General features: G+C 40.9%; 1 protein-coding gene across 10 annotated transcripts in view; it reads right to left on the bottom strand.

Moving 5' to 3' along the window:
- Positions 1-25,940, bottom strand: part of DLGAP1 (DLG associated protein 1) — a 388,995-nt gene that overhangs the window by 52,578 nt on the left and 310,477 nt on the right. For 8 of the 10 annotated variants that reach the window (XM_048508637.1, XM_048508636.1, XM_048508638.1 and 5 more), the window contains one exon: positions 13,121-13,228. The exons of the other annotated variants lie outside the window; for them this stretch is intronic. In XM_048508637.1, coding sequence (XP_048364594.1) covers positions 13,121-13,228 — 108 coding nt within the window. The remainder of the gene's footprint in view (positions 1-13,120; positions 13,229-25,940) is intronic. 10 annotated transcript variants of the gene reach the window in all.

The raw sequence follows: 25,940 nt of genomic DNA, 5'->3' as shown, positions 1-25,940 counted from the left end.
CTTGTGAGTCTTGTTTGTCTGGAAAAATACCATAAGGGAGCTAGACACTGTCAAGAGACTAAACTCCTAACAGAATCACTCAAGGTGAAATAGTCACAACTAAAACACCAGACTAAGGGGTTTTCCCCACTGACAGAGTTGAACTGGTTTCTACCTAGGTTCGCCTCAGTGAATCCCCACTGCTCCCGAGCTCAACAATGTTTTGTCTCAGTTCCCCCGCCCCCTCAGAACTGCAACATCCTTGTTGCAGTTATGAACTACACTTTTCTGCCGGAACAAGGTCGATACCGCTTCGAAGCTTCGAAGTTTCGATACCGCTTCGAAGCTTCGAAGTTTCGAAGTGGGGAAGCATTGAAAAGACACCTCATCCATTCAACCAATCACGAGTCGCTTTTGTGGCATGTGCAGAATGGGAGAGTCATGGCGGGCAGAAAGCGTATGTAACTGTAAACTGTAAACTGCAAAAACTGTAAAAAAAAGAACGCTCCTGTTTCCCACCACAACACAAGCACCAATCACGATCAAGGAGTGAAACAGGCACCAAGATGATCCCACCCACTTAGCTCGGTTCCAGGGGGCCAACTCAGTTGCTGTGGGGACAGCCTGGAATCGCCCTCCACTGAAGGGAACCGAGTCGACCTTAGCTCCCTTCTGTAGTGGGGAAAGCCCCTAAGATGTGTCTATCCCCTTCAAAGATCAATGGCTACATCCACAGAAGAGGACAGTTCCAATGGTGATGAGGACAGAGGAAACATTAAAGGTTAGGTGCTAGGCACCAGTGGTAGTGGAAGGTGAAACTGGTGGATGGTCTTTTGCAGCTAATGCTGGTTAGTACTGCATCGATGAAGGCAATGGTAAACCACTTCTGACCAACCTTGAAAACCCTGTAGTGAGACAATCCAAAATGAAAAAGATAAAGTTATGGAAGATACCTCTGCCCTTGTTTTACAAGACCTTGAGCAAAGTTGTTAATGATAGGTTGTTTTGAAGGACATTGATTCACAGAGTCGGCATGAGTCATAAGCGAATTGAAGGCAATTAACGCACACACATAATGCGAGTAGAAGGCTAAGAAGTTATGAAATTCTGAATCATGGAAAACCTTTTACTCATGCTTGCTTCAGGGAGCTCAAGAAAACTTTAGCTACTGGGAGTCATCTCACAGGGATTTCTATCCTTAATGATATTCTCTTAGCCTGTTTCCTCTGGACTATTGATGGGGCCAGTTTCAGTGCATAGGTCGCTGCCTCTCCCTCTCAGTCAGACTAATTCACTATTTGACCAGCAGTAGCTCTTTAGAATCTCAGGCAGAGGAGGTCTTAAGCCAGGCTCACTGCCTCAGCACCTTTAATGAGGACCTTCCTCATAGAAAATAGGTGTTCCTCCACACATCCATAAATCATCTTCAAACCATCAACTGTAATCTGGGAGAGAGACCTCATTCCCTTTCTAGTTCCAACACTGCTTTGGGAATACTCTGAGTCAAGAGTTCCTTCTGCTACTAGGATCTGCTTTCCACACACATAAAAAAGGACAATGCAGAGGAAAAAGGTACAGCGCAGCTATCCATCACCTTTGAGCCTTAGCTCCTATAAAAAATGTGGGGATAATAGGCCTATACTCTTTTCAACAAAAAGAACTAAGTAGAATTGTATGCCACATGCTGGACCGTCTTTGTTCTAGAATGCTCCGCTTGAGTCCTAGTGCACGCTGGGACCAAAGCATTCCAAAACAAAGACGGTCCAACACGTGGCATATGAAGTTACCATTCTACTTAGTTCTTTTTGTTGAAAAGGGCATAGTATGTCTGACAACATATATGAAGGCTTTTGAACACTTAGACAATGAGCTGTATAAATACTTATACTTTCATTGCACTGCCCTTCTGTATTTATTTATTTTTATTTGATTTAATATGCTGCCCCTTCCCTTCCAGGTTCAGGGTGGCTCATGACATATGCATATACACATTTAAAAGCATCTACAACAACAATAAAACATATTACTAAATCCAAGCAGCAGTAATCTTCCAATTCATAAGACTAACCAACAGCAACAACCATAAATCCAAAGGGCCCTGATGATTAGTAAAAGATTGTGGGTGGGGGAAGAGATGAAAGATTGGTGGGTGCTAGATGGTTAACTGTAGTTGCCTTGACCATATGCCTGGCAAACAGCTCTGCCTTGCAGGTCCTGTGGAACTGCATAAGATCACGCAGGGCCCTGGTCTTCTCAGACAAAAAGCCCAGGCCCTGTTTGAGGCAAGCCAGATCTCCTTGAAGCAGGGGTGAAGCCAAACTGCAAAGTTAGTGGGAGCGAGCACATAAAACAGGTGCTATGAAACATACCAAACTATTTAAAACTCTACTGCTGACTTTCATCGGCGCTGAGCTCAGGCCTGGCAGTGTTCATCTCACCACACAAGGCCAGCCCGAGAGTCTTCCCACTGCTGCTGGCCAGCATGAGCTACCTGGGGGCACTGGTGGGGGCCTATGCCAGCTACCTGCTGCGGTTCCTGTCACACGGTGTGACCCTGGACTCCACCAAGCCGGGGCAGCCTGGTCTGTGGCAAGGCGGTGGTTTCGGGCTCCCGCCCACTGGCTGGCGCCTCCCCATCTCAGTGATGACAGTCAGGCTGTGCTGCGATTCTTACTGCCTCAGCTACCATTGAATCAGCCAGCGAGCCAAGGCCGTCACCATCAGCACCTCTGGGTGAGCAGCCACTACCTACCTACCTACCTACCTACCTACCTACCTACCTACCTACCTACCTACCTACCTACCTACCTACCTACCTACCTACCTACCTACCTGCCTGCCTGCCTGCCTGCCTGCCTGCCTGCCTGCCTGCCTGCCTGCCACCACACCTACCATGGTCTACTTGAAAGGGCCCCTGCTGCTCCTGGTCCTGCCACTACACACTATATGCTCATTGCCACCCTCTACCTGTAGGCTTCCTGCTGCCCAATCAGTTGCAGCTGCATGCCTGCAACTGGATCTTGGTGCCACTTTTCAAAAATGGGCTCAAGGGAAGCTATCACTCCCTTTGCGCCCCATTAGCTACACCACTTCCTGGAGGCTGGGGACTTCCAGTAAGTTGGTATTTATCAAATAGAGTGATCTTTGGGGAACGTAGCAAGAGAGACGGTCCTGTAAATACACCAGTCCCAGACTGTTGAGGGCTTAGGACCCGATAAGGGTGCTCACTGCCAATTTTGAATGAGCTGGAGCCTCTGGAGCAAGCCCAAGCAAATTGCAGTAGTGATGATTACCTAGAGGTGACAGTCACATGGATCACAGTGGCTAGATCAGTCTGAAAGAAGGCACTACCCAAGTGTTGTGTGCTATGTGGGCCTCCATATTCAACAAGGCATCGAGGACGACTCCCAAACTCTTGACAGTCAATGCAGCTGTCAGCTGCATGTCGTCCAGAGTCGGCAGCCAGCATTCCCCAATCAACTCCTCTGATCTAGCCACATGATTTCCATCTTTGCTGGATTGACTAACTTTTACAGTAAACTTGCTGGGAATTCTAAAACAAGCTCATCTACTCATGCCTAAAACAAACTGAGAACAGTATGCTTACAGAAATCTTGGCATAATCCAAAAAGAGAGAAAAGGCAAACTGTTACTGCTCCCCTCCCCACGGGTGCATGCTATGAAGTCATTACACCTAGATAAAACAACAGGTTGTTTGTTGACACTGGTAGTTTTGCACACTATTTTAATCTCAGCTAATCAATAAAACAGCATTTGAAGTATAATTTAGACTGTTTTCACAAGTGAGGTTTAAAATGTTTTTGCATTTCCTGCACTGTTATTTTCAAATGTATAAAAAGCATTGGCTGGTCTCTGTGTTTAATTGAAAAAGCACACTCTCAGCCCTGCTTTAACAATATCCACTAGTTATGCCTTTCATTCCAGAAAGCATTTTTATGATAAGTCACTTGTAAAAACACCCACAGCCAAGTTAATGTCCAGATGCCTCCTGTTCTTTCTGCTGCTTTGATTGATTCATAACACAAAAGAACAGCTTCAAGGCTGTTTTGAAAAATCTACATTTTAAATTAGAAATCCTGTACATTAAGTTACTTAATAGTTTTAGTGGGAAAAGAAGACTTAAACTGTCCATAGCCTTTTCCCAGTTATCTGGCATGGAGGTCTGCCAGTTTCATCAGAACAGTTTTCCATTCAGTGGGAGGAGAACCGGGTTTATTTCCTTACTGCTCCACATGAAGCCTGCTGGGTGACCTTGGGCAAGTCACAGTTCTTTCAGGACTCTCACAGCCCCATCTAACTAACAATGTGTTTGTTGTGGGGAGGGGATGATGACTGTCAGCTGCTTTGAGACTCCTTAAAGGTAGAGAAAAGCAAGGTATAAAAACCAACTTTTTTTCTAACTACATTGGCATTCTTCTTCATTGTCATTTCATGTGCTCATTTTTGCATAATATTAGGATCTTGCCAAATTTGTGCAAGGATATCAGAGGCATTTTAGCATATATGATCCATGTGAAATAGATTAGGCTGTGAGCCAACAACTCACCCAAGGCTGTTCAGTGCACCTCATACCTCAGACAGGTTTTGAACCTGGGTTTTCCACAACTGAGACCAGCACTCTAGCCACTATATCATACTGGCTGTCCATTTAAGCAATTCAACATCCTTGCATGAAAGGAACAAAGAGAAGGGGTGCTTGAAAGCTAATCTAGTAATTATGCATTTAATACTCCACACAGGACTAAAGACACTCCTGGGAAAAAGACAACAGAACTTGACACACATCTGGAGAATTTTACTACAGAGAGGAAGACAATCTTTTTTTTGTGGTAAGCATACAGATACACAGAAATGCACAATCTCATTCAAGTCGTGATCCAAACTGTGACCACATCCAGATTAAATTAGAGTAATGTGTTCTAAGAAGGGTTGCCTTTGAAAGCTGCCTAGAATCTTTGGAAATTCTAGCTAATCAAAAACATGGCAGCCAGATTGTTCTCATGGGTTAGATACAAAGATTGTATCACCCCTCTGCTGAGAACCCTGTGGGAATGTCCATGTGTTTCCAGGTACAATTCAAAAAACTGATCCTTACCATTATAGCCCTAAATACCTTGGGGTCAGCATATTGGAATGAGCTCCTCCTCCAGTACTGTGCAGCCGGCCCAATGACAGTCCTCCACATAAGCTTACTCGCTGTGCTCCTGCCTTCAGTGGTGAGATGGATGATGACCAGGGACAGGACTTTTCTCAGTAGTGGCACCTTGCTTGTGGACTGGCCTCTCTCTCCCTTGAGGTTTGGCTGGACCTATTTCTACTTTTTTTTAGACACAGAAATAATATGCTGCAGATGGGAGCCAAAACTGGAGCAAAAAGTCCATACTGAAGTCACCTAACATTGCCTAGAATTCAGGCTCAGAGTTACTATACTCCAGTGGTGGCAAACCTTTGGCACTCCAGATGTTATGGACTACAATTCCCATCAGCACCTGCCAGCATGGCTAATTGACCGTGCTGGCAGGGGCTGATGGGAATTGTAGTCCATAACTTCTGGAGTGCCAAAGGTTCGCCACCACAGCTTATATTCTGTCTTACCAAAAGAAAAAACTCAAATTGTAATTTAATTCGCCACATGTTGAACGGTCTTTGTTTTAGAATGCTCCATTTGGGTCCTAGTATTTTCTAGGTAGGCACTAGGACCCACAGAACCTTGCTGTTCTCCAATGGTGTACTCCAAGAAGCATTTAAAGGATGTTCAGCTTATATTAAATATTTTAAAGGAGTTTAAATTATGATAGCATTGACTGTTCTGTTAAAGCTGTGTGTAGCCTTAGGTTGTATAAGTTTATCAGGCATTATTCGTGTGCAAACTGACACAAAGTTAGGAGAGAATGATATGTTAATTATTATGAAATAAAAAAGACACATATTGCAAAGTAACAATTTATTTTGGGGTTCCACTCGCTTATTATTTTAATGTGAAGCAACGATGTGGAAAAATCTAATTGTTTATGAAGTGGTAAAATACTTTATTTATAAAAGAATAATGGTCCAAACATCCTTACTGGCATATACAATATTCCAATTAGTCTCCTCATGGTTGGTTGTTGTGGGTTTTCTGGGCTGTGTGGCTGTGGTCTGGTAGATCTTGTTCCTAACATTTCACCTGCATCTGTGGCTGGCATCTTCAGAGGTGTATCACAGAGAAAAGTCTGTAACACTGTGTTCAGTAACAGACTTCCCTCTGTGATACACCTCTGAAGATGCCAGCCACTGATGCAGGCAAAATGTTAGGAACGAGATCTACCAGACCATGGTCACACAACCCGGCAAACCCACAACAACCAGTTGAATCTGGCTGTGAAAGCCTCCTCATGGTTGATTATCATGTTCCTGAATTATACATGTGGTTGCCCTTGTTTGGTTGCATCAGGTTTGATTGTGAACACTCTGTGAGTGCATGGGTTTTGTCTGACTGAAAGAGAAAGAAACCTGAAATAGAAAATCTCAGTTTTGTAAAAATGTACAATATAAGCAAATCTGTTCTAATATTTGTTGAAGTCAATCCTATTCCTTCTACTAAATAAGAAAAAATACAACTAGCCGTGAAACACATACATTTCAAATAGTTGCCTAGGGTGACAAATTCCCAACTATAAGTCTGAATGCTATTTGCACAAAAAGAAGTCCTACTTGACAATTCATTTACAATCACCACAGGGCACAGATAAACAACCATTCTAATAAATCAGGGCTCAGAATTGCCTATTGTCTGGACTCTTTTGCTAATGCCAAGTCACTAACACTCTGTATTGTTTCAAAAAGTAAAAGATTAAGACAAGGGAGAAACTGGGGATCCTGGGATATTGGAAAGTTGAGAGGCTGCAGGCTAACTTGGTTCTTAAAGAGAGTGAAAAGTATTCTCATTTTCTTCCTGAACAACACACATTCCTGGATACAATAAAGCAACGCCTTTAACCTGGGTCATGTCATGGAGTGTGAAAGCCTTTCTCAGGGTAGATCCACTCCATGAAGTACTTCAGAAACAAATTGTGCTTGATTCTAGTGCAAACTATGCACAAGCAACCTCAGTGCTTGTAAATATGGCTCTTCAGGTTACATTTATTTCCTTGAATAATATAGGGGTTATTTTGAGCTTAAAGATTTGATAGCTGAACAAGTGCCTTGCTTTTTAACCAAGTAAATGATTAATAAACAGATTAAAATATAGTCTCTCAGTGCAGGTATTACTTGAGGATAGTGAATCAATATTTTTGCTTGATTCACTACACTTAAGTGGTCTGATTTCTTTTCTTCATGTGGTGATGGTGATAGGGAAATATTCTGAAGCACATTCCTGACTTCTAAGGTATAAAGAATTAATCCACAGTGATACAGTAGATCAGGGGTAGGGAACCTGTGGCTCTCCAGATGTTCAGGAACTACAATTCCCATCAGCCCCGGCCAGCATGGCCAATTATTACATGTACTGGCGGGCTGATAAGTATGGTTCCCTGAACATCTGGAAGCCCGTTCTGATAGATCATGAATATCTTTTCCAAGGTTACAAATGTACATTTTAAAACTGGGCCGGGCCTAGTAACAGCTCTGCTAATGTCTGTTGGATTTATGTTGCTTCCACATTTTAACAACTACCTGCTGTCTTTTTTGGGATAACATGAAATGCTGGATATAGCATGATTAACGAGGCCATTGCCATATCTTTCACAGAAAATCAAAATTTGCCAATTTGATCTATTAGTCAAAGGTAATGCTATCATTCCAACAGGTAAGGTTGTTGTAGTGGGAAAGAAGAAAATTGCCTCACAGAAATCTGTGATGCTAAAAAAATGGAAGCTGGCCTCTTGTTTTTAGAAGTTGAACTCACTTGATCAGTTATGATAAAAAGGAATTGTTTTCGGCTTTTATTGAAGGAACTAACACTGCTGAGTTGGACTGAGTGAACAATATCCTCTGTGATATTTTTGGGTGGCTGGTACATCTACTTTTTCAAATGAGATTTTCAAGGAATAGCACAATTTCTAGCCAACCAAATAATCAAAAAAAGGTACTTTAAAAGAAGTCAGCACTTCACAATTCTAAAATAATACGCTAACATCAATATTCACAAGGGGGTAGGGAGTAAATGTCTATCCTGACACTCCATTCCTAACATATTCCTCTGTGTGCTGCTTGGAAGGGAAAGGGACAGAATCTCCTCCATGTTCATTTAGGCAGTACCAAAGAGTTGTAAGATTACAGCAAAAGAAGAAATGCCAAATGAAAGAACTTGTGGTTGCCAAATGTGTTGCAGCATAAGCTTTATGGGCAAAGGCTACTTTATCAGATGCCCATCATTGATCCTGTGCACACACACACAGACACACACATGTCTAGAGAAACAAAAATCCAACCAGCAAACTCTGGGGTCAGAGGAAATTCAACTGGCAAAGTCTGTAACATTTCTAAGCAAAAGTCAAATGTGCGCCAAGAAAGCATAGTGTCCGTTCATAACTGCAGTTACTATTAATAGTTTGGTCTGAGCTTTGTTAAGCTAATTTAACATTTGTACTTGTTGAGTAGTCCATTAGCTCCTCTTGAGACCAGTAAAAGTGTACACCTCCATGAGCCTTTGACTTATACTATGAGCACAGATGCAGGAGAGCACTCCCAAAATTTCATATGATTTTGTACCGCAGCATCTCTTGGCCTCGTCATTTAGAATTGAGGGAAATAGCATTTAAAAGAAGGTTTCTTGATCAGAGCAAGAACTGATTAAGAAGCACTCCTGGCAGGGAGGAGGGAATAACAGATCAAACTTTCTTAAAATTCCAAAGTTTTTGCACGTTTTTGGTCATCAATCATGACCCAGGTTTGCAGGATAAATAGTCAAAGCTGCTGAAATTTTCTCTGCAAAGGCAATTTCCAATTGAGACAATAACAATCCCAGGAAAGACCATTTGCCCCTCTCCTGACTACTATCAGCAGGTCCATGTTCTCTTCTATCCCATAAATATTTCCTATGCACATTTAAGTGTCCCTTGTAACACAAGTTGGTTACACTACCCGATCACTGTCTGGAACCCCTAACTTTGCAGCAATAAGGTCCCAGATCAAAATAAGTGCCAGTTAGAATGCACCCCACAGATTACAACAGATATTTTAGGCTGCAGTTTTGTTTGAAAGTATATGTTTTGGCAATCCATGGGATACCTCTAAGTAAATGTTCATTGGTTTGTAGTGCCAGTTCCACTGCATTTAATGGGATTAAAATGGTTCACACACCAGTGGCCCATAACATTATTCTGATTGCTAACAATAGTAATGGAGATCGCTTCTTATATGCTCTCCATAGTGGTAGTATTTTATCACCTTCCTGCATATTAGTGGATGTACCATTTCCACAGCAGGCCTCTGTTGTGAAATGACATCACTGTGAGATGGATTCAATTACTTTGAAGAGAAATTTCATCGTTTCCCTTGCAGTTCTGTTATTCTTTTTCAAACAAAGGGAGAAAAGGAATTCTGCAGGAAATCTTTACAATTTGGTGTATAGTTTATGGCAGATTGATATAAACCATAAGGGGTCTGAAAAAGAACTTTTAAGACTGTTATTCATGTCTGTTTTAAGAATATATGTGCCTCAGATAAGATTCACGTTTAGATTTTTATCAGACTATATTATATTTCACCAATGTTTAAAAAAACCCCAGCATATATTTTGCCAATAATTAAACAATTGCAACAGCTTTCTGCTCGCTCTCTCTCTCGCTCTCTCTCTCTCTCTCTCTCTCTCTCTCTCTCTCTCTCTCTCATGGTTCCTCAGTACCAGATCATACACATAAACATAGAGTTTTATTTCTACTATCAAAGTTATGTACCAGAAATCAAGCACAAAAGTTCCAACACAAGTTCAACGGTAAAACAAAAACACAAATCCAGAGATTCAGGCCAAGGTCAAGACAGAGCAGATAGTTCAAAGCGGATGCCACAAGGTCAGCAGAAATTCAAGTGTTGCTTCCACACAGACATGCCCTTTGCAGCTGCTTATGAAGGCAAAGCTACTTAGAGCACCTGTAATGCTGGCTGCCTCAGACCTGCTCCTGTAAATATTCCTCCTCACTGTCCATGTAGGCCCTATGCTGGGCTGCCAGGCGTACACTTCATCTTCTTTCCTGCAGGGCCCTGCATGCCTGATCCTACAGGGGCTGCTTCTCCCTGTGCCATTTCTACTGCTAGCTGTGGACTTGGTTGGTCCATAACACTATCTCTCATCCTCTCCCTCTTTTTCTGTGTCTCTTTATTGCTCCCTCTTTCTCCCTCCCCCTCTTTTCTCTCCCTCTCTTTCTCACCCACTCTCTCTCTCCTTCTTTCTCTCGCTTTCTCTCCTTACTCCCTCTTTCTCTCTTTTTCTGCTCCTCCTGGGCAGGAGCACCATTGGTAAGTTGTGGCTGGGGAAATAGGGAGGGGATGTTCCAGTTCTCCTCCATGTGGGGGCAGGGCAAGGACTGGGCAGCTGCATAGACCCCCTCATCAATTGGATGCTTGTGGGAAGGGGGGAAAATCAGTTCTTGCCCTGGGCTCCATTATTTATAGATATGCTACTGGCTGAAAGGGCTCAGGAAGTTGACTAAAGTTTGCTCTGCTCATGGGAATACAGATATTGGTGCCAGTGTGGACTCTTACACCAGTGGGGTACTGGTGCTTTAGCTGCATTGGCACCCAGGCATCATGTAGCCACACAGCTCACCAGTAAGTGCTTCTGCACCGCCATAGATGCCACTTACACCAAGTTGAGTGGCATCTACACCAGAACAGGGGTCACACTGCATTCAGAGCCCTTTTCCTTCCCCCCCTAGTCAGCACTGCATAGTAAAGTATGTTCTGATTATGTTGTGTGGTGAATACAATTCTGAAACTTTCTCATTCAAACACTGATTTCCTTAAAGAAAATAATCCAGATTTGTAGTTGTTAACTCCAGCTCAGGAAAGTCATATTTGAAACTAATGCTGTACTTAGCATTACAAAAATAAGTTTAATACTGAAGCAATGCAAACCTTCATGTAGCAGAAGCTTAGATTCCACAGTAATTCAACAAGGAGATCTGTTGCAAACTACCAGTTGCTCATGCAGTTCCTTCTAAGATTACTTAGAGAACTGTAGTGCCATGATACTCTTTGTAAGAGTTCTGAAATTGGAAATCTTGCACAGTCCTCTCAACAGGTCCTGATTCCAAGGGGGCCGGGGGGTGCCTGTGGGGGTGTGGCGAGGGCATGGCAGGTGCGTTCTGGGGCTGGATGGGGCGGAGGACGCCTTTGATAGAGGCAGAGAGAACTCTTTAACTGAGCTAAAGTATTTGGGTCAAAGCAAAGTTTCCTAAATGACAAACCTTCACTTTGAATAGCAAAAATAAATTTTGTGCATACATTGTTCTTAGAGGAATGACATAAAGATTCAGAGGTGTGTCCATTACTTAGCTGTGGGAAGAGGTGTTTCACTATGCAAAGTTTCAGGGCAGTGTGGGAATTTTTGTATGACATGGCTCTTTGTGAAATCTTTAAAATAACAGGCTGTTTATGATATCTTTAAGATTTATGAGCCGTAGCCCTCTTCATCAAATACATGTTCTTATACCACACTCCCACTGATTGCAAGTAATCAATAATTTAATGTATCATAAATATCTGTGAGTAGATTATTAAGGCAATTGTTATATAAAACTTTAAAAGATTAAAAAAATTATAAGATGCTAATAGCAAACTGGTTAAGTACAGAGTACTATCATGTGGATGGTACTGAAAGAGGGCCTTTCCGTAGTGCTTTATCATTCTTGAGGCAAGCTTTGACTGGGTTATGTTCTGTACTTGATACTCTTCAACATTTTTATCAGTGAATGGATGAAAGAATGGAAGGAATCTTCACCAGATTTGCAAATGACACAAAATTAGAAGGAATAATTAATATATCAGGAACAAAATAAATAAAATGATGAATGACTTTGGGCTGAAACTCACAGAAGGAAGCTCAACAGAAACAAACTTAGTATTTTAGGCAATAAGAATCACAGGCACAGCTACACGGTGGGAGATATCGGGCTTAGCAGTAGTACATGGATCACAGGGTTAGAGCCAATAGGACAGTGAACATGAGTTAGCATGTTATGCATTTGCAAAAGTGACTAATGTGATTTTAAGCTGCATTAATAGAAGCAGAGTATCCAAGTTCTACTCTATTTCATAATAATCCTCATGTGGAATACTGTGTCCAGTTTGGGCACAGGACTTTAAGAAGGACGCAGACAAATCAGAATGGGTTCCGAGAATGAAAACGTTTATGGATCTTAAAAACAAGTATGTCTCACAATGATAAGACAAGAATATGTGAAAAGGTAACCTCTGTTGCATGGGACTAAGTGCTGATATGCATAGGAGGCAAGATGTCTCCATCCATCAATCCATCAATCCAACTATAAGGAAATGGGCGGTGGGGAGGGAGTTGAATCCTATAGAGAACAACAGCACCACCACATGAACAACATTTTAACTCAGTCAAAAAGGCATAAACAGAGACGAAATGGAGGGATGGTGATTTACAAAGAGTAAAGATAATAAAAGCAGGGATTATCTCTTGTACATAGGGACCACTGCAATATATACAGTAACTCTAATTCTGAATGAGTATGACATTCTATTGTACAAATCATTTTAATCTATTGTTGCTATACAAGTTAAGATATTAGTAATTACTAGTTATGTCACAAAATTGTCATATTTTATATTCTAACTAATATTTGAAAGGATCACTGGGTATAGAGGAGGTTGGGGTCTGACTAAACAAATAAAATTTAATTCATTTCCATCCATCAAAAAGAAATTTGACCTTTTTATTATGATAATTTATAATTTCTGAACTAATCCACATATTTCCAAATTCAAAGCAGATTTTAAATTGGGAGATTTATGAATTCATTACATTTGCCCAGTCAGTGTGGGGGAATGCTGAAGCAGTCTGGGAATAGCAGAATTAAAGTGTTCAGAGTTCCCAGATCCAGAAAGGTTTGCTGCTATGCCCCAAACACACACACTGGAAAAGTCACCTGGGGATGAAAGGGGGACACACCTTTGTAAGACTTGTGCTCCTGTTTCTTAGGAGCAGTAGACAGATCTTTCTTTTTGTCTTTCATTTCAATGAGGACATCTTTGACAGAGTACCCAGAATGTTTGCCACCTAGGAACAGAGTAGAGGAGAGATTAGATCTGACATCCACATTTCGGTCGATAAGACACAGGATGCAGCAGACCACAACACAGCTCTGGTCAAATACACGATTACAGGGTCCACACAGAAGTCAGCCAGGAGTACACAAAGCTGAAAAAGATTTTCTACCATTTTCATTTCTTACATGTCCTCTTCTCCCTATTTCTCAGTCCCTACATGCTTTTGCTACTATACAGGTTATCCAGCCTGTATTCAACTTTGGGTTCTAGTAACTCCTAATCAATGTTGGGGCAGATGGGTTTTGTGACTGGTTGGGATCTACACTTACTGTATAACTGGCAGGGCATCAGACTGGGTCTTTCAAATCATGTTGGTGGGAGATGATCCTGCTGTGGTGACGGTCTGCTAGCTGAGAGAAGCTGTCTAGGTGAAGTCAGGCTCCATAGCATCTGCGTGTAAACTGTTCCACTTGTCACTTGCATTTTGGAACAAAGTGGTATCTGCTTGGTGTCAGATCTTTACTGTGGGAAGCTGCCAGAAATTGTTGTAAGAGATCCAGGGAAAAAGGCAGGAGCTAGTTGTCCACTTCCCCATAAATATATTTGAGAGAAAGGTGGAAGAGCATATCACTAAATTTTCCATATTCCACCACAGTTCTAGTTGGCAAGAACAAGCAACCTCCTTTCCTGTCCAGAGCTGCTTTGGTGGGATGGCAGCTGAGGGTTCAGCAGATGGCTCGGTGGCTGTGAGGGGGCCTGTATAGGTCAGCATAGCAAAGCCCTGTCAGGCTCAGGTTAACTAAGAAACTGAGGATGGGGATATGTGAGAAACAAAAAGCAAAACAACATAAAAATTAAATTACAAAAACTGAGGTAGTGGAGGATATAGTTTTAATATTATGAAACTACTTGTGCTGGTCTCTCCTCAGAAGAAAAGCCAAACATTAGGAAGGAACTCCTCAGAAGAGATCGTTCAAGTTAATTGGCTCTACTTTGTCCTACCATTAAACATGAACACTGTTTAACTTTCACTATAGTATATGCATGTTCCCACAGTTCATACAAAATCATTTTACACCCTGAAAGCACATATTACATAGTATATGAGGGCAAAAACATCAAAAGCAAAACCTGCAATTACAGTCTTCTAAATAGTCACTGAAACATATTAATATGCTGCTCTGTCATGACAAATACCTCTGGCAGTTTAATTCAGTTTTACATGTGCTATAACTGTATTCCAAGTCCTGTTTTGAAATAACTGACTAATTCTGTTCCCTATAACTAATCCAAACCATTAACACTCTTTGAAATTGCAAAGTGACTTAATGCCTGCTGTTTTAATTTCACAGAAGAATTTCTCCTGCCACAGTTACTTTTAAGCCATACAGTGAAATATACAATTTCCAAAAAAAATCTTTTCATGTAAGATAAGTGCTGTATTTGGAGGAATGAATAGTTCCAGGCATGGCTTTGGAATTTGCTCTCATCCCTTGAGAACACACAGGAAACAGCTGCAAATTCACAATGCAGTCACCCATCATCAGTTTTCCTCCTTCCTAGAGCGATGCAATATCAGGACACCCACTGTGGAGTCTGCTTCCTCTGGAGGAAGAAGCATTAGACGTCCACAAAGCAGAGGCAGAAATTAAGAGGCAAGAGCAGGCAGAGCAGGGCTTGAAGAATTATCCCTGAAGACTAGCCAGAATAAAAAGGTTTAGGAACTTTTACTGTAAAATATTTTACAGGGTATGTAAGACTGCGCTTTTCAGTTGTGAGTGTTCTAATTCTCTGTCTTATGTGGTTGGCTGTATGCTGTCTTGAACTTTCAGAGAGGTGAGCTATAAAATTTGAAATGAATGAAGGGAGGTCTAAGGCTCAGAAGGATCTGACTGAATATAATCAAATAAAAACATCATTCTGGGACATGCCCAATCATAAAAAAGCCGTAACATTACAAACCTTTAGAAATGAATGTGGGACAGCATTAAGAGAACCCTTTGAAGAACAGAAAGGCAAGCACCGGTAGAAACAAGATACAGACACAATTTAATAGCTTATGCGGGAAGGGACGGGAACCAGCTGGCTGCTGTCAGGAGGGAAGGAACAGGGAATAGGGATGCTGACAAGCTACTGGGCAGCTGCTCTTCCAATTGCACCGTACGCCAAGCAAGCAGCCTTTGATCTACTGACCAAGCCTGGGCTTGCAGCCAGGAGTCATATTCTTTCTCCAGTAGTTCAAGTCTGTTTCCCCTCACTAGTGCTTCTCCTGCTAGCAGATCACAGGACAGACATTTCATGAAACTTTCAAAATCCTTGAGGAAAACAGCATCCCACAGCCTTTTATGTGCCCAAATGTTTTCTTATATAAAACACACACTACAAACTGCTCTGGTTTCTCATCTTGGAAGGAAAGAAGCCTGTTATAAAGTAAGTGGTTACCACATTGGTGACTTCATCTTGTTACCACCAGGAAAATAGGAAAAATATTTTCCGGAGCCTGCCATCGAACTACACTGGCTAAGAATCAGAGTAAAGAGACCAGTGTTGTCCAAAAGCCTCCACAAGGCTTGGAAAGAACATATATATACAAATGTGCTGATATTTCACATGGTTTCCTTCTTGCCTTTGTCCCTTTTAAAGTTTAATGTAAGCCCCCTCAATGTTGAATGTATTAGTTGCCCAATGTTTAGGATTATACTTTAGTTAATTTAAGGTTTTGTTACTGTTAATTTAGGATACTCTAATAATTTAGGTTTCCTCTAATGTTTCAGTTTAGAAATGCTATTTTAAACTAACGGGGCCCAGCCACGCGTTGCTGTGGCAATTGTCCTTCTCATCACAGTCCGCAACCCACACAGATGTGCATGCAGGTCTAATGATCCCCAGCATAGCCTTTTGGGAGCAGCAGTGGCATAGTGGCTAAGAGCAGGTACACTCTGATCTGGAGGAACAGGGTTTGATTCCCAGCTCTGCAGCTTGAGTTGTGGAGGCTTATCTGGGGAATTCAGATTAGCCTGTGCACTCCCACACACACCAGCTGTGTGACCTCGGGATAGTCACAGATTTTCGGAGCTCTCTCAGCCCCACCCACCTCACAGGGTGTTTGTTGTGAAGGGTGAAGGGCAAGGAGGTTGTAAGCCCCTTTGAGTCTCCTACAGGATAGAAAGGGGGGATATAAATCCAAACTACTACTCCTACTCCTCCCCCCTACTACTACTACTACTACTACTACTACTTCTTCTTCTTCTTCTTCTTCTTCTTCTTCTTCTTCTTCTTCTTCTTCTTCTTCTTCTTTTGGGGTGGTCAAATGGAATCCCTCTTTCTCTTTTCAATTCACATTATTATATGAATTGCACTGTCTTGGTTTTTTTTTTAGTATAAGGTAACCCTTTCCAGATTTCCGCAGCGGAACTGTGCAGAGTGCAAATCCCGGTGGCCGTGAGGCGGGTTGACGCACACAGGCCTGGCTTGGGTAAAAGTGTGGAGACTGGGAGACAACGGGAGGCCTATCCCAGTCAGGCAGCAGAGGCAGGGTGGTGAGGCGCTCAGATCGAGGCCAGATCCCTGGGTTTTGAAAGGGCTACGGGCAAAAGAAGCAAGGCCACTAGTGTTGGTTCGCCCCCACCCCATGGATTTTCTTAGAAGAAAAAGGCAAACTCCAGCTTTTCTTTTATGTGCTGATGTTTATTGTTGTACGGTAAGGGACCTGCCCCCTTACCTGCCCCTTTGCCCCCTTTGATCTGTGTGTATAAAAGTTCTTGCGCTTGGTTACGAGAGCGCGATTCCCCTGCCTGAGCTGTAGCAACCACTTCCGAATAAAATACTATGCTTTGAAGAACACCGGCTTCCTGCGCCTTACTACGTTGCCTGAGCTGAAATCACTTAATGTTACCCGAGAAGCAGTGGTAACAATCTAGCTATGTTATAGGTATAGCAGCAATGCCATGACTGGAAAAACTGCTTGGGCTGAAGGCAGCTGATAGGCTAGATAAATAAGACTGATTTTGTGGATAATCTCAGTGGGTGTTACAGCAGGATTTACTAACATGTGACTTCCAATTCCAGACATAAATGCACAGTGTAAAGAGATTGTTACAATCTTATAAGTAATGGTGTGTTTCAAGAGAACAATGCGACCCATTTTAATAAACCCATCAAAGGTGTGAATCACAGACCACCCACATTGAAATCAGAGACTACAGTCATCTCAGTATGGCTACATTAATATAACCAAATAGCCAAAGTGAAACTCATGGGACTATTAGGAGCACTGCTCAGGAAAGGTAAAGGGTGCTGCCCAGGAAAGGTACTGCCCAGGAAAGGTAAAGGGTAAAGGTACATGTGTACTATTGTGGGCTGAACTTGGTGTATTGTGCTATTTAAAATAGAAGCAAGATGCACCAAAAATGTCAGTCAACTCTAAAATCCTCATAAGCATTTGGGAAGGAAGGTCACGAAGACCACCTCTACTTAAACTGAGGTAAAAGTCATCCCATCTCCCCTTGACAACTGTTTTTGTGGGCAGGACAAGATAATTCTCAGAACCATCACCACACCACAACTCCCAGGATTCTTTGGGCAAAGACATACACTGGTATAAAAATGAAATAAATCTGTAGAAAGTAATAAATCTGCCTAGAATCAAACCAATGAGCTGTTAAAAAGAAACTGTCTGAAGCACAGCAAAGGACACAAAAATTAGCTAATGTCAATGAATTCCATAAAAATGGCCAATTTAAAGCCCAGCTGCAAGGAATCCAAAATCATCTCAATCCACTGTTTCATTGCCCTTTTCTTCTGGAAGGGACAGAAAAAGATAAATTTCAAGTTCCTGCAGGTGCCAGCCCCCAATTCCCCACGTTTACAGATTAATTCCAATCCACAAAACTTCTTCCAAAGGAAAGTGATGCCAACTGGGTGCAAAATTTAAGGGAATAAAGAGGATATTTGGAGGTTAAGGTGGCTTTATCATGGCAGATGCTTTCATAAACCCACCATCAGAGTCATGAACTGAACTGAAAAGGTTGCATGGGTATTATCTAGGGATGAACCAAGTTTATTTAACAAGGACTGCAGATACATAAATGGTTTTAGGATTGTTTTATATGGTGATATTTTACCGTTGTTTTTAATTTCTGTAAGTTGCACTGAGACTTCAGTATAAAGTAGGATATAAATTCCATAAACCAATAAATAAACACAAACATAAATACTGCCTAGAACATTGCATAAATGGAGGTAGGGGTAACAAGTTGGTTTCCTGCTGTGTGTTCTAAACACACACACACACACTTGGGAGGAGAAAAGAGCAACTACTGTGACATCTTCACAGAGTTTAGGAATAATGGACACAAAGGGGTGCTACTAAGTGCTTTGCTTCTGCACAGGTCTCATCATTATGGTCAGCAAAATAAGTCTGCAAGAACCACGCTTGAAAAAGCTTTGCCACTGCATTGCAACCAGCAAGGTAGTAGATGAATTGTGCACCACTTAAAGACAAAACACACATACCACACAGCTACATTCAGAAAAAGAATAGCTACCAGTTTTCCTCTTTAAAAAATGTAGGAATGAGACCTAAATTAATACAGCTGTAAAAATGTCACATGTAGTTTGCTGCGTGAAGCAGTTGCTAGGAAATTTGACCAATTTACTCTGTAGCAGTAAGTCCAACCTTTTTGAATTACATCAGTCCCAAGTAAGTGTGAATACAACTGTCCAGTAGACTTGGATTGATTTCCAAGCAGGGCTCATCTCTGAGTGTGCAGGCATACAAGCATGCCATTTGATTTTCAGATGTGTAGAGATGATTTAATTCCTTCATTTAATCCCCCTTTTTCATTTAAGAGGCACTCAATGAAGGCAACCTCCCCAGCTGAGATCTTATGAGATTTTCTTGTGTGAAATTTGAGAGCTCTTCACAGTTGGTGACAGCATGCAAATTAACCCAGCCATATTTCTCACTTTATATAGAACACGTAGCATTCAATGACAGTCATCAGCAGTGACATGGCAAAACCATGACAAAATACATGGGAACAGATAACTGCACAGTCACACAGGAGATGCCCCCCTGAGCATTTCAGAACCTTTATATTACTTCGGTCACCTTCAAAGTTACGGTCTGCAATCTTAAAAGAAGAAAGAAGCCCTTTTCAGGAGAAACTGGAGCTTTGCAATAACCAGCTTGAATTTACACCACGCTTGGTGTCACTTTAGTTTTCCGGACATCCAAAGGCAACAGATAGTTTTCCAGGTAAAGGCAAGCCACACCACACAAGCTGTGCCTCAGTTTCAGTTCAAAGAGATCAGTCAGCTCAGCTGCTAAAGCTGGGTTTCTTCATGTTTCTTAGAGGTCAGGGAAGGCACTGCTAGGCCAAAAATAAACATCTGTATTCCAAAGGCTTGTTTTATTCCTTCTCTCTAAAACAATCTTTTGCTTATAATGTATCCCAAGAAAATTCAAGTACAGGCTTGGCGACGGAGCAGGATTTAACATGATTCATACTCTTAAGTACTTTCTTAAGAGTGGGTGTTCTCTCTGAATTACATGTTATGTACAAACTCCATTTAGTACTGCTATTCATTTAACTATTTTTTGCTATTTTTCTTTTAAGCTAGATAGTCCATACTTGAGAAGACTATTATGAAAAGAAAACTGAATTTGTACAAAGAAAACTGAATTTGTATGGAGTGCTCTATGCTAGCGGCATAGTTAGAGACAGACCCTCCCTACTGGTTCTGCAGTCCTTCCAGGCCAATTTTTGTGTGTATATTTTGAGTCATTCAGAAAGATAAAGAAGTCTGTCCTCTGCATTTAGTGCTCCACAGAGAGCATACAGTCATGTAACCATGATAATAGGTGAAAAAAGAATCTATTATTGTGGCTCCCCCCCCTTTCCACATTTCTTTTTTCATATGCTCTGAATTGTGGCAAGCCTGAGACTGAATGTCTGATTTTATAGTGTGTAGTGTACCTATTTTTTAACTTCTGGTGTCTCCTTCTCAGGGTCAGAGTCATCCATCCAACATGATAAAGTATCCTGGTTCACTCGCTACTCACCTGCAATGAGGGGAGCAAGGAGGAAGCATTCTAACTCAAGTTTGCTCCAGATTCCCCCTCAGGTATAATTTCATAACACAGGAAGATCATCTAAATAGGTCCTATTTAAAATGGCAGGACATCGACATAATTCCAAAATCCTCTAAGTTTTCCATTTGTTATCATATACATTTTGGGATAATTCTATGAAGTATGGCAGTACAGACCCTGTTCCAAAGTTATTTCATTTGGAGTATTTATTTTCCACTTTTCTTCCCAATGGGAACCCAAAGCAGTTTACAATATTATCCTTCCCCTCCATTTTATCCTCAAAGTCATAACCTCAAAGCCATAACCAAGTAAGGTAGGTTAGGCTGAAAGAGTTTTCATGGCAAAGTGGGAATTAGACCATAGCCCAACATGTACAAACATGCTCATCCCAAAATATCCAAACATATGTAGTAAAAACTTTACTGCTTATGACAGATTACCTAAATATGCATGTGCCTGGGAATTTCTCCTTTTCTCAGTTTGAAGCAGCATGGAAAAAATAAATGTATGTCACAACATCAATTTACATGCATGAATAAGATTAGCGCAACTGATTTATCACTATTCATAAGAATCCAAATGATATGTTCCCTTAAAGGAGGGTTTATGCCCAAACATTATAATGGTAGCAGTAACAAGCTGTGTACACATGTGCTATTCTCATTCCAGAAGTGTTAGTCCTTTCACAGGGACTGAAAAAACAATTGGAATGGCAATGGACCACAGAGATGGCAACAAAATTGAAATATTTGAAACAAAGAGAGTTTGAACTAGCAAATAAACCAGGAAAATTGTCAGCTGCCAAACTAAGGAAAGAAAAGCAGAAAAAGATAATAATTAAAATTAAGGACAGTGTGAAGAAAATGTATATATTCCTTTAAATTTACTTAGAGATCATTTATCTTGTATATTGAGTCTTTTATGAGGCAACCATTTGGTTTTGCTAGGTCATTTACAATGAAACCATTTGCCCTCACTGAAGTTGTAAACTGTGTTTGTGTTTAATTTAAGTAATGTTATTCTTTAGATAACGAATTGGCTTTTACAAGGCCACATTCTAAACTGGACAGATAGGTCTTAATTGTCAAGAATGCTCAGGTGAGGTTCATCTCCCTCATCAACTCTATTTGACACCCAATTGGTAAATTACTGATCAAATTATCTAGATGAGCCAATTCTATAAACCCCCTGACACCATTTTAGGGAGATTCATTCTAAAGAGATTCATTCATAAGGATTCTTCTTAACATTGTTGTTCTTGCTATTATTTTGCCTTAGGCTGAATAGCCTTGTATTGTATTGGGCTTGTTTGTTTGTTTATTTATTTATTTATAATCAATTTTATATACCACCCCTCCCCGAAGGGCTCTGTCTAGAGCTGAGAGAGAATTGACTTTATTATTTCTTTTCCTTTCCTTTTAATAAAATTTTAGAATCTTAGCTGTTTGAGAGTATCTGGATAAAGAACCCTGGTTTCGGTGTGCTCCTGGTAAAGTACCCGGCTTTGGGTAACCTTTTCACAAATGGTGAAAGAACAATATCAGAAAGGAAAAAATTGAGAAGCAATTTGTTGCTTCAATTTATATAAAGAGGAAAATATAAGCGAAGAAAACAATGAGATATTTAGCCAAACAAAGTGTTCCAAAGTTAGAACAATTAAAAGGTCTTAAGGAATTTATAACATTAAAAGAAGTAGTAGATATAATAAGAATGTTGAAAACTGGAAAAGCACCAGTTTTGTTATAAGACATTTAAAAAGGGACATGCAGAATAATGCACTTTCAATCCACTTCCACAACTGTTTGCAAGTGGATTTTGCTATTCTGCACAGCTTCAAAGTGCATTGAAAGTGGATTGAAAGTGCATTATTCTGCATTGGCAGAAGGGCCCCCAGAAAAACAATTTTCAATGATTTTTATTGATGCAGAGAAGGCATTTGACAATGTAAATTGGGTCTTTATGAATAAGGTGTTACAGTATATGGGAATAGGGACTACTGGTAATTTCCAACATTTATTCAACCCCAAAAGTGAGAATATTGATTCACAGAAATCTAACTGAACCATTTAAGCTACAAAAAGGGACCAGGCAAGGACCCTAACCCTAACCCATTATTCCCTCTGCTATTTATAACCGTGTTGGAGGTGCTAAATAGAAGTATAAGAAATAATAGCCAGATGGAGGGGATAAAGGTAAAAGGAGAAAATGTTAAATTAAAAGCTTATGCGGATGACCTGGTGTTATTTCTAGATGAGTTTTTTTAAAAAGATCAGTTTGCTAATAGAAACAATAAACAGTTTTGGAAATCTAGCTGGATTAAAAATTAATAAACCAAAGACTAAAATTATATCTAAAAACTGAACAAAAAGTGAAGACTTAGAATTGGGATTTAAAAAATCAGGATTTAGTTTAGTCAAAATAATAATATATTTAGGATTTATAATAGAAAAGAGTAATAATATACTTTTGGAAAATAATTGTGAGAAGACATGAAAAGAAATTAAACATGAGATGGAAAGGTGGCAAAAACTCACAGTCCCCTTAATGGGAAGAATAGCAATAATAAAAATGCACATCTTGTGTAAGATGTTATATTTTTTTCAAAATATTCCCATGATTCTCACAGAAAAACCTTTTCAAGAATGGAGAAAAGATTTAGTAAAGTTTATTTGGAATGGAAGAAAACCTAGAATAAAATATTTATCACTAATAGATGCCAAAGAGAGAGGAGGACTGGCAGTACCAGATTTACAAATATACTTTGAGGCATGTGCCATCATATGGCTAAAGGATAATGTAAAGAAGAGATGAACTGCTAAAAATAGAAGGCCATAATAATACTAAAGGATGGCATGATTACCTTTGGCCTGAAGAAAGTAGAAGCTTCTCAAATGTTAAGAACCATTATATTAGAAGAGCCTTATTAAGAGTTTGGATAAAGTTTAAGGATAGATTCTGTACAAGCATACCAATGTGGTTGCCAAGAACAGAAACATTACAAATAAAACAAGATCGTGAAGGGAAAACAGACTAAGGTACAGAGATATAGAAAGAAAAAGTAAAGAAATTTGTTTGAAACCTAGAAATCAAATCAAAATTCAAGGAAAAGAGTGCCACTGGTTTGCATATCTTCAACTAACTGAATGCTTTCAAATAAATAATAAGAAATGGGGTTTTGAACAAGATACAATGGATGGTCTTTGAAGAAACACTACGGCAAATTCCATATGTAATATGGTTTTACACCGTTTTCACACCGCTGTTTTCGGCCCATGCGGAATCCGCCATTGTTTCTTCAAATACATTCTTCTATGAAGAAACACCAAATGTACTCACAGCCTTTTAACATACACATGCTTCTCTGTACTCAAAGAACATGGGTTACTTGCCTTGAGTTTGATACAGTGGTGAACTATTTCCCGCCCCCCTCTACGGCATCATGATATATTGGGGCATCTCCTAGTTTTCCCCTTCTCCTGACTTTATGAAACTTACTTTTGAGAGGGATGACAGTGAAGTCTGGATGGCTGCCATGTTGGTGGGGAAGTTAGAATATCATTAAATTGCTATAAGAGTGTCTATCAGATTCTCTGAATTCCCAGCTTCCATATTTTTTAAAAAGTCTCTCACAGTTTTCAATGTAGATCTATGCCTTTCCCCCACAAAATGAGCTAGAGATTTAATTTTTTAAACATGAACACTGAGAATTCAGAGAACCTGATACCATATTGTCATAACATCTGTGTAAAGTTGTATTGAAATAACAACATATAGTTTCCCATTTGAGAAACCCAGAAGCCCACATGGTCCTGGGAGGGGCATGACAGGGGACTGGGGCAGGAAAAATGAGCGGAAATCTGCCATTGGAATCCCTGTGGCTGCTGTCCTGTATTGGCAGCTACAGCAGCTATCAGAAGCCTCACAAGCTTGATCCTGTGTGGAAAACATTTGAGTACAAGCACATTCCATACAAGCACATTCCGTATATTTTCAACTGGATGTTGCCAGTCTCTTCTTCTTCTTCCTGGGTTAAAGGCACCACCTGATACCAACTCCACCCAACATTACGTTATTTATTTAAATCTGCCTGGCATTCTACACAAAGCACAATTAAAAGGCCTTGAGATCAGGAGTCCAGCGGCAATTAAAAATAATAATCTTTATTTCAGTGTTGGTGTTTGAGATATCCAAAGACTTGAGTGGTGACTCATGAAATCTCATATTGAAATAAATGTTGCTGAATCTTTAAGTTGCAATTGGGTTTTTGTTTTACTTTTGTTTTACTTTTACTTTTGTTTTAGTTCACTACACCAGATCAACACAGCTACCTCTTTGCTGTCATCTTAAGATCAGGGCCAGCCAGACCTCCCTGCCTCCTTTCTAACATCCAACCTGATGAAGACTTCTGGAGAACTCAGCAGCTTGTACACTGTTTTATGTTATTTTAGTTGGTCCTAATAAAAGATGTTTTTCTTACACTTTTGATGTTTTAAATGGATACCTACATATGTAGTGTGTCTGTCAGCATGAACGTGAATCTTTTCAATCATTTTCAATACAAGGAACTGGACATCACACACACTTGTGGCCCTGGATGCTCGTACATGCAGGATCATGTCTCCTCCTATGCTTTGCCATGACAACAATGCTCAACTGAACAGGGCCTTTTACAGGGGCCATTTTGCAAATGGGCAAGATCAACAAAAGCCCATATGTTTGTAGTGGCTCCCATCTGCCTGAGGAGATCAAGAAGACTTCCACACTTCTGGTTTCCCGCAAATTGTATAAAACTGAACGGTTTAGGAGGGTATTTCTATAAAGGAAAAGGACAACAGTATAACTGATTCAGGAAGATGTTTTGATGGAATAGAACTGAGGACTATACTTTTAATATGTGTAATCTATTGTTATGTTTTATATTTCATTGCATTATATTTCTACATGCATACTGTAACTCGCTCTACGCTTTACACGGGACTTCCCTTGTGACTGATCCGGAAGTTGAAGCTGGTACAGAATGTGGCGGCTCGGCTCTTGATGGGTGGTGGTTATCTAGACCATATCACTCCCATGCTGTGCCGCCTGCACTGGCTACCAGTGGAGTTCCGGATCATTTTCAAGGTGTTGGTATTGACCTTTAAGGCCCTACGCGGCATGGGGCCCTCATACCTGCGGGACTGCATCACCCCTTATGTCCCGCATAGACCGCTACGTTCGGCAGTGGCAAAACTGCTGGAAAACTCCTAGCCCTGCGACAATGCGGCTGGCCTCGACCCGGGCCAGGGCCTTTACGGCTCTGACCCCTGCATGGTGGAAAGCTCTCCCTCCAGCTGTCCGGGCTCTGCGGGACCTTGGTGAGTTCCGCAGGGCCTGTAAGACTGAGCTGTTCCACCGGGCCTTTGGTGAGGCTGGCCGCGGATCTACTGCCCCCCACTGAGGCTGCCAGTTTTCCATCTTGGCAGGGCCTTGATTCCATCTTGGGCCCTGCCTTTCCCCCCCAGCCTTTTTGATCGGGCGCCTGTCTTTGAATTTTGCTTGCTCTCCCAACTTTGTTATTTAAGAATTTTTAAAGGAAATTGCTGCTGTGGAAATTTGTTTTAATGTGGTTAGTTTTAGTTATGTATTT

The sequence above is a fragment of the Sphaerodactylus townsendi genome, linkage group LG09 (genome assembly GCF_021028975.2).
Source record: "Sphaerodactylus townsendi isolate TG3544 linkage group LG09, MPM_Stown_v2.3, whole genome shotgun sequence".
NCBI lineage: Eukaryota > Metazoa > Chordata > Lepidosauria > Squamata > Sphaerodactylidae > Sphaerodactylus > Sphaerodactylus townsendi.
The sequence above is the reverse complement of the archived record's forward strand: the minus strand, read 5'-3'. Positions and strand labels throughout refer to the sequence as shown.